This window comes from Haplochromis burtoni, unplaced genomic scaffold, assembly GCF_018398535.1.
Source record: "Haplochromis burtoni strain Fernald_Lab_line unplaced genomic scaffold, NCSU_Asbu1 Contig_47, whole genome shotgun sequence".
Classification (NCBI taxonomy): Eukaryota; Metazoa; Chordata; class Actinopteri; order Cichliformes; family Cichlidae; genus Haplochromis; species Haplochromis burtoni.
In genome coordinates this window covers 1,184,976-1,194,648 of record NW_024582408.1, presented here as the reverse complement: position 1 = coordinate 1,194,648, position 9,673 = coordinate 1,184,976, and the positions used below count along the sequence as shown (strand labels likewise).

The 9,673-nt window shown below is 39.9% G+C and overlaps 1 protein-coding gene across 1 annotated transcript; it reads right to left on the bottom strand.

Moving 5' to 3' along the window:
- Positions 1 to 277: 277 nt before the first annotated feature.
- Positions 278 to 5,712, bottom strand: LOC102299344 (melanocortin-2 receptor accessory protein 2A). Its single transcript, XM_005921598.2, has 4 exons — positions 5,480 to 5,712; positions 5,088 to 5,211; positions 4,496 to 4,595; positions 278 to 2,278 (listed from the first exon to the last, which is right to left on the bottom strand). Exons 2-4 carry the CDS (start codon positions 5,203 to 5,205, stop codon positions 1,789 to 1,791), a joined length of 708 nt encoding a protein of 235 aa, XP_005921660.1. The 5' UTR covers positions 5,206 to 5,211; positions 5,480 to 5,712; the 3' UTR covers positions 278 to 1,788.
- Between the last annotated feature and the right edge of the window lie 3,961 nt (positions 5,713 to 9,673).

Genomic DNA, 9,673 nt, shown 5'->3' with positions numbered 1-9,673 from the left:
ATGTTTAACAAACCTGGCATGCACTGCTGTCAGTGCAATGAAAGGGGAAAAGATGCAGGAATATTTTTGGTACATGTGATATTTTGCACTTAGTAATTTTAAAAAAAGAGGAATATGAAAAAAAATCTGTCAAAGCTTGCTTGAAGCCACGTGACGTTTCTAACTTACTAACACTATTCATTGCCCATAAAAGCTACCCTGATGTTTTATTATTTGGAAAAATAATTAATGATTTCTTATGAAATAGAATGATAATGCACTTAAATTAAATAAATAATATAGTGTTCCCTCTGGTGATTTTAGCCCAGAGAAAAAGAATATTGGATAAATGTTACAAGCCTTACTTGCAACAAGCTCCGGGCAAACAAACCACATTTTGTGAGCCTGGTCTCGACCGCCTGCCTTTCAAGAAATATGAGAAATGTCAGTCGAGGTCAGAGGTCTTTATTTTTACATTAATTTTCACTGGTAAGAATTAATGGGCTGTTTGTCAAAACCTAAGAGGCTGCTTCAGTGAAGTCAGTGTCGCATTAATGCTGATGAACTCTCGAGCATTCCCAGCACATCCTTCCATCAGACAAATGTATGTAACTCATGCAGTCCCCGTTAAGTAATAATGATAACTAGCAATGTTCCTTTGCATAATTATCACCTGATATTGTTCAAAACAATTTTAATTTGATTTAGCTGGGGGCGATATTTCTACATGAATAAAGACAAGTAGGGGTGCAGCATTTAGGCTTTTATGCATGAGCTCTTCTGTTAAAATGTCCCCAAACACAAGGATAATGACGGTATAGATTTTCTTTCACAGCTGTGATCCGGATCAAACTTTACTTTTTAGGGCGATTCTGGTTTCTGCCAACTGCTCTGTAGTTATCCTCTGTATTCGTTACGTAAATGTTAATGCGATGAACCGCAGAGCCATAATCCTCTTTTGCTTTGTCACCGCAGGTGAAAGCAGTCACATCTCTTGTACTCGTAGACATTTGAGTCCCTGAAAGATATGAAGGCGAGAGTCAGTCCAAACACAACATTCAGAAAAATACTGCACCACTCCAAACGTGAGTTAATTTCAAAAACATTTAAGTTTTATTAGAACAGTTAACATTCACCTTCAGTAAGTTTAATAGATTTTCCGACTACAAAAGCGCTGTGTATTTTCTCCTGCGAGTCCCTATTCTGATATATTTGATTTTGTACTACTAATTATACCTTTTGCTACACAGAATTACACTTCACCTTTTCTAAACACTTAATCTTAGGACAAAACTTGATTAATTCACAGTTTTTAAATTTGTTGGTAGACCAGCTGGCATTTATTTCGTTTTTAAAAGATAATGCCCAGCGTTCAAAATTCTACAAGGAAAACGACACAGCAATAACAACATGATGAATTCTACAGAACTACAAAAAAAAAAAATCTCCCTTGTGAACCTGGCACTCTTCCATTTTTATCTGTTCCTGTGTGAAAATGTCATCTCATCCAGGTACAGCACAGCTGCGTCCATTTCCAGAGCCTATACTCAAAATAACAGGTATCTCGCCTGAGGCAATTTCAACTTCAGGAAGAATTATCATCTTATAACTTTGAGTTGCACTGAATATTGATCTGTCAGCTAGGTTTTGTGCCCTCTTGGTTGTTGGCTGTAAAAAAAACACAACAAAACTTCATACACAGAAGCTTAGTGATGAGTATATTTCTCATTGTCAGTTCATAAATGACCCTCTGAAAAAGCAAATGGTGTTACGGTATCACTATAACCATGCTTATCTGCAGGACGAGCCTTAGTGGATGTCAAAGTGAGCATCGTGACATTTAGACTGACGCTCTAGTATGACTGAGGGCTCATATAGCAGATCATCCTCTCCAAGAGTTGAACTGTGATCCAAGTTGACAAAGTTAGGGATGTTGAAGTGAGAAAGAAAGGTGCACTCTCTGTCTGTCTTGCTCTGTTCTATTAGTCCAGTAAGCTGTTGGTGGACCCCAGCCTCCTCAATGTCTTCTTCCATCTCGTCCATCCCAGAGGAGCTGACACCTCTGTTCCGGTTGAAGGTTCCCTGCTCGGCTCGGGCCCCGGTGTGCTTTCCAGCTCTCTTTTCTTCTACTTTTTGCTTCCCGTGACCCTTGTCTTCCTCATTGATGTAGAAATTAAAATATGAACGGGATCCTGCTAGCAACGGACGTGAGAAGGCTTTGTCGTTTTCATCCTGGTGACCATCAATGTCTACCAGACAGCTTCCCGGTCGATGACGCTTTTCAGCCGAGTCTGGGTTACTGTTAAGAAACAAAGAAAGATGAGAGTGAGATTACAGCAGGAGAAGGCTTTAACAATATGAGGCGCTTTTTTTGGTCATTTTTGTCCTGAATGTAACATTAGTTCAATAGAAAAAATAAAGGATTTTTTTGTTCTCCCTTGCTTTTTTGCTTCTGTGTCTGGAAATGGATTCTTAAAATCACCCATGCTGAAAAAGGAACAGGGTTGAGCAGGGGTAACTACTTACTCCGCCTTGGTTTAACCACAGAGCTGTATTCAGTCTGACATTATATAAGTGACTTCTCACCAATTTCCAGTTCTGGTTATTATTTTGAAATGGAAAATGTGCCTTTGACAATACGAAGCTCAGCGCCAGTTCAAATATCTTTTGTAAAAAGCACAATATAAAATCAGTAAAGAGGCAGTTGAAAAATTACAGGCAAAACATGAACCCTAGACTTATTCACACAATGGTTTATATTCATTATTCATTCTGTATTTTTCTTAAGGCTAACTGTTCCCATCCAAACAACACAAGAGGTGACGGATGAGTATGAAAGTGATGTGAATAATATGCTACGGTTTTTCCAGTCATCACATTGTAAAGTAGTTAAACACGTTTTGGAGATTTTGGACCAAAGTGTATAACAAAACACTCCACCACCATCACGGATGGATAATCCGTTGTGGGCCATCCCTGCAGCAGCATTCTCAAAACTAGAGGAATCATTGTCAATGAGCGATGAATTGATGGTGACCAATCGCTTTAAGTTAATTTATGTTGGCCTTTTTTTATTTGTCACTCATCTATATATGTATTCAACATGACCTAATTATATTACAATGTCTTACAACATACAGTAATGTGCAAAATGCCCAGTAATCTCTCATTTCTTTATATTTTGCTTTGAAAGAGACAGACCTTCTTGTAATTTTTCTAAAGTGCTCTTGAGCTATAGCTCTCTGGGCTTTCTGAAGGTCTTTGATTCAAAAAGCCTGGAGCACTATAGCTCAAGAGCACTTTTTAATTTCTTTGGATATTAGCTGTTTTTCCAGTCATTTTCAGGCCAGTCCTTGTACCTGAGGATTTCTGTTTTTTTGTTCAGCTACTTAAAACTGACCTATGATTCATTGAAGCATTAGAAGGACCTAAATCAAGACATGTGCCAGTGTTATGTTGACATACAGTTTAGCAAAGAATCTATTTTAAATTGTACCTTTAGGCAAATTGTTATTAGCAGCCTGTCACAAACACACAACATGTGTTCCCATTTCTTTAGTTACATTTTCAAAAATGCCAAAGATAAAGGCTTTTTCACCAATAAGGTAAATCCAAATGAGCTGTTAGCAGAAAACTAGGCATATCTTGGCATGGTTTGCAGTGTGACCCTAAAACATGGAGAAGAAACTGGACAAGTGGAAGACAAAAGAAGAAGCCTAAAAAACAATTTACAGCAGATGAACACTATCTGATGGTCACAGTCTTAAAAAATGGGAAAGAAATCTGGCAAAGAACTGAGACAGGGGCCGAGTGATACATCTAACCTGAGCCATTTACTATTAATTGAAGCCTCATTTGACATGATCTCTGTGGAAGGGTGGCTGTCAAGAAGCCACCCTTTCATTGGGAAACAAGGAGGAAATGCTAAAGTATTCCAAATTACACATGAACTGGGCTGAAAATAAATGGCAACAAGTCTTATGGACTGCTGGACTTCAATGTTATTAAAACAGTGTAGGATCATCTTGAGAAAGAATGGTGCAAAAGGCACCAAGCATCCAAAGAAAGGCTTTGGGATGCCCTTCAAAGAGCCCAGAGAGCTATTCCTGCAGACTGCTTAAATAAATGACCACAAAGCTTGCTTAAGAGAGTTCAGGCTGTGGTGAAGAATTAAGGTGGACATACCAACAAAATGACTTTCAAGCTCATTAGAATTGTACAGACACTGTTTCTGCATTACAAACTGTATTTATTTCGCACATGTTTCAAAAATGTTTACACTATTTCCAGTTTTTCTAGAAAACTAATAAATAATGTGGGGGTAGCTCAAGACTTTTGCACAGTCTACTGTCAGAACAGCATCCCTGAAACTCATCAGCTCACTCTTAAACAGCCACCTAGATGAGAAGTGCTAAGTGCTTATTTCCTTGAGCTCTCCACGGTGCTTTAAATGTCCTTGTAGGGGGAAATGTGAAAGTGGAAATAAACATGGGCTCCAGCCTGCTATTATACCCACTCTTGATGTGGCGCTCCTGTCTTTGTGAGCAGAGTGAGAACAAAGAACATGAAAATCACGAACACAGCAAGTCCAACCCAAAAGCCGATGACGATGGAGTCTGAAAGGTCAGAGAAGGAAGAATCTTATTAGTACAATTAATGACTACATTAATCTCTGCTCTTCTCATTTTCTGTGTGTGACTTTTATTCTCAACTGGAAGCCTCACTCTGAGGACAGAATTCTTAATTGTGTTGTAAAGAGTGAAATTTCGTTCGTCTAACATTTGATTAAAGTAACCGAATTGTTTGGCATTACAATTTGGTCTCATTAATTGGCTTGACTATTAGGCTTCCACTGGAGTACAAAACGGCACTACAGGTGCTGCACGAACTAAATCTGCTACACAATGTTGCTGAGAAACAGACAGCGTTCAGCTAAAGCAATAATGCAAGGAGTAAGGGGGACCAAAGGGTGATGAATCATTTAATTAAAAGTGCGCTGGAAGGCATACACATAGGCTACACATAACACAGCCATAGACATAAACACTGCACAATTTAGAAGGAGATCAGAAACAATGGGAAAGGTCTTAGTAATGTGTTTGGCTTACATCTGTGCGCTTTGAGTCCCTCGAACGACACGGGCTCTTCGTCGTCATAATATTCATACTGCCACACGTAGTCACTGCGACGTGCGCTTGTTTGGCTCCGGTTGTGGAAGTCGGACATTTCAACCTAATTTTTTTTTCGTGATATAACAGTAGAAGACAAATCAAATCAATCCAGTCAGAACGCCATATGAGTGAGACGCTATAGTATCCAAAACGTTTGCAAACAGGCAATCTCCAGGAATGTTAGATCTTTCTACTGTTGTTGAAAATAAATTCAAAGGATGGACATTTGGGGAATCCCCCGAACAACTCCTTGAACGTTATTTCCGTTAATAACGTAATTACAAAGCGACCAAAATTTGGAAAAAGAGTACAAAAATCCACCGCGTTACCGTTACGCAAAAACTCTATCCATCCTCGTGTGAGTCCAGTAAGCGAAGCAACAGCCTTTTGGGGGGCTTCTCAGTGCGCATCACCCTTACCCAACAGTCTCTGTACTAGTGTCTCACTTACTCCCGGAGATAAAGAGACTACGCTGCAAGATGCTCGTGTCCTCGAACCCATGCCAAGGCATTTGCAGTAGGTTGACTAAATGTACTGAAGACACGTACAAAACTGCCGACTGAAATTCTTCTGTGTACGTCGATCCAGTAGGATTGACCGTTTGGATAAATTAATTTATGTATTTATTTTAAACCAAAGTTGTGTATTTAGATAGATACTGCAAAACTGGTGCAAATTTCCCTTAGCCTAAACGTGACAAACCAGAGTCATTATATAAAGTATAATTGATGGTTTGGAGGAGAATAATAATTTACGGTGTTATGAATTGAATAAAGCACGAAGTAGATTTACAATGTAAGCCCAACGCAGCTAAATAGCCTGGTAATACTATAATGATCCATCATAACATTTTGGAATAGGACAAAATTTGTCTAATGAGACAAAAGGTAATTACATGTTAATGCTCATCTGGAATGATTCATTAGGGGTCAGTGTGTGGGCTCACAAACATGAGGAACTAAAATAAGCTATTATTACAATGTAGAATTTAATTATGCTGGCTAGATATTAATTTTATTCAGTTCCCTGATTTGTTCTTGTCTTTTCGCTCAGTAATTATACCAAAGTGCCAATTTTCAATATGCTTCACAATTATGTACTACAGTGTTTTAAAAGTTATTCAAGAATTGAATTGATTTATTTTTCTCAAAAGAAAATCATTAAAGGCGTTCATTGGAAATAGTCCAATTCAAACTGTGATGCCAATTTCAAAGTTTAAAACAGGCAGAACAGATAAAATATGCTGCATCTATATATATATATATATATATATATATATATGCACCAGTGTAATTTGATCAGCCAGTATCTTTGCTGTACTTCAACATCATGTCTTAGTACTCAGAAATGGCTCTCATCTGTTTTGACCCATTATTGATAAAGTCCAAGATAAGTTTTATGAAAAATGTTAGCCAAGTTTATTAATCTCCCACCCACTGGGACTGCTGATGGGATACACGATCCGACTTGCATCCATTTTAGTTTAATTAAGGGTTGTTGAACTGCTGAAAGACTGTGAACAGAGCCACCGTGATTAATGATTCAGAACCTAATTGTACCAAAGAAAATTTCAAAATGTTAGGATGTTACTTAGTGAGTTAAAAAATGTTTATTAAAACCCCGAAACGCAACCTCATGTAAATCCTTCTTTTCATCTTTAAATAAATCAGGCAACCTTCTTCATTAGTCCCACATTACTTTAATTTATGAAGTACCCCTTAAGCAGATGCACTTCAACCAGTTTATGTAAGCTTTCGTGCCCTCGTGGTCCACCAAAATGAATTGTTCACATTATGAAAATTACAATCACCAGAATGATCACAAATGCATATATATTAAAACCTTGGTGCCATTAGTGTTGTCAGTCTGCTTTACTCTGTTGAAAATTTTATGCCAGTGCAGGCCCAGGGTTTGAAGTATTTTCTCATTTCCAACAACCCAGCACTTTTAATTCATTTCAAAGTTAAATTTACTTCTATTTATATAGCACTAAATAACAACAACAGTCACCTCAAACCACTTTATATTGTAGGGTTAAGACCCTATAATATTAGAGAGAAACCCCAACAATCAGAGGACACACTATGAGCATGTACTTGGCGACAGTGGGAAGGGAAAAAAATCCCTTTTAATGGGAAGAAACATCTTGCAGAACCAGGCTCAGGGAGGGGCAGCCATCTGCCATGAGAGACAGTGAGGGGAAACTTAAGGGAGCAGAGCAGATAAGACAAGACACACATGGGAGAGGACCAGAGTTTAATTCATTTACTAATGATTTAATGTAATAGGGACAAAACAGGTGCAAAACAGGTAAGTAAAGAAGAAACATTCAGTTTTGTTTGGTTCAAAACTGAGTGCATAGTTTGCTCATTTACAGACTGTACACTGGGTTTTAGTGTCCTGATTAACAAAGACACACTTCCCAAGTGTTAACGTGCCATTGTTTTCCCCCAGCACATACCAAGAGATCCTACAGAGTGACTGATGCCTCCAGTTACAGAGGGTGGGCCCTGAGTCTGCAGGCAAATGGTGGAGGTGTTAAGGAGTAATTTGCATTTTTATAGATTTGTTTTACACTGAATGAGGGAAATGCTCTGAACTGAAAAACTACAAAAAAGAAACAAAATCTTGATGTCTGTTTTTGGTTGTGTTGTTTCAATTATTTCTCCCACCCCTCTGATTGTCTGTTTCAGTCTAATTTTTTTTTACCTCTTTCCTCAGTCCTTCATCTGCCTGTTTGGCTGCCCGAGTTCTTCACCACTGTGTTATTTTTTTAGACTTTACCCATCAACATGGCCCTACACTTCATCCTGCAGCCAGGATCCTGTTTGTGGACTTCAGCTCTGCCTTCAACACCATCCTTCCAGACCATCTCCGAGGCAAGCTTTCCCAAATGAATGTGCCTGATCCCATCTGCCGGTGGATCACTGACTTCCTGACGGACAGGAAGCAGCATGTGAGGCTGGGAAAGAATGTCTCGGACTCTCGGACCATCAGCACCGGCTCCCCTCAGGGCTGTGTTCTTTCTCCTCTGCTCTTCTCCCTGTACACCAACTGCTGCACCTCCACCCACCAGTCTGTCAAGCTAATCAAGTTTGCAGATGACACCACCGTTATTGGGCTCATCTCGGACGGGGATGAGTCTGCCTACAGGAGGGAGGTTGAACGTCTGGTGTCCTGGTGCAGCCACAACAACCTGGTGCTGAATGCCCAGAAGACAGTGGAGATTATTGTGGACTTCAGGAAGCACACAGCCCCACTCCCCCCCCATCATCCTGACTGACACCCCCATCACCTCTGTGGACTCATTCCGCTTCCTGGGTACCACCATCACTCAGGACCTGAAGTGGGAGCCCACCATCACCTCCGTCATCAAGAAAGCCCAGCAGAGGATGTACTTCCTGAGGCAGCTGAAGAAATTCAACCTGCCAACACGGACGATGATGCAATTCTACACCGCAATCATCGAGTCCACCCTCACCTCCTCCATCACCGTGTGGTACGCTGGAGCCACTATCAGGGACAAACAGAGACTGCAGCGTGTTGTGCGCTCTGCTGAGAAGGTGATTGGCTGTAGACTCCCATCTCTGCAGGACCTGTACACCTCCAGGACACTGCGGCGTGCAGCTTGGATCTCAGCTGACCCTTCTCACCCTGGACACAGTCTGTTTGACCTGCTCCCCTCAGGCAGGAGGCTCCGGTCCATTCGCACCAGAACCTCTCGCCATAAGAACAGTTTCTTCCCCTCTGCTGTTGGACACATGAACAATAAACGTACGACTGTCCCCACCACTAACTCATGACCCTACGCTGTGTCCACTGCATAATTCCATGTTTTGGCACTGATCACCACCTGCACTCATGTATATATCTTTCTACGTAGCACTTTTAATTCTTATTCTCATGTATATATCTCATGTATATCTCATGCATATATCTTTCTATGTAGCACTTTTAATTCTTATTCTTACTTCTATTTTTTCATGTCTATTTAAGCGCAATTTATGACAGCATGTTTGCACTGAAGCACCGCAGCAATTTCCTAATGTTGTAAACCTGCTCAACATTTGGCAATAAAACCCATTCTGATTCTGATTCTGATTCTGATTCATAACCGCAGAGTTGAATGTTTTCATGGTAACTCGAGAGTTTTAAACAGCTTTCTATTAAAACTCACCTTTGTTTTTGCTATAGCTGCTTGTCTGCCTCTATTGTGTTTGCAATCGGGTCGTCATTTGTGATGAACCTTAAACCATAACATAAATCAGTACCATGGTTTTTAAAAGCCGTGTTCAGTGAAAAAGACACATCAAAGCTTAATGTCCACCGTTCTTTTCTTTTCGTCTTGTATTCATCTGTGGATCAATAATGCATATTTCAGACAGTTTCTCAAAGCTTGCTTTGTTCTCCTTCAGCAACAATGGAAGATATTATGCTGTGGTGTTTTCACATGGAACATTTGAAGGGCTTTGATCAAAGGAAGTGTGTCCAGTGGTTGCTTGCAGTGCAATCGTTTAAGGACC

Coding starts and splice junctions, on each gene's coding strand:
- LOC102299344 (XM_005921598.2), bottom strand. CDS start 5,205: ATGTCCGACTTCCACAACCGGAGCCAAACAAGCGCACGTCGCAGTGAC. Junction 4,596..5,087: donor GGGACTCAAAGCGCACAGAT/GTAAGCCAAACA, acceptor CTGACCTTTCAG/ACTCCATCGTCATCGGCTTT. Junction 2,279..4,495: donor ACAGGAGCGCCACATCAAGA/GTGGGTATAATA, acceptor GTTTCTTAACAG/TAACCCAGACTCGGCTGAAA.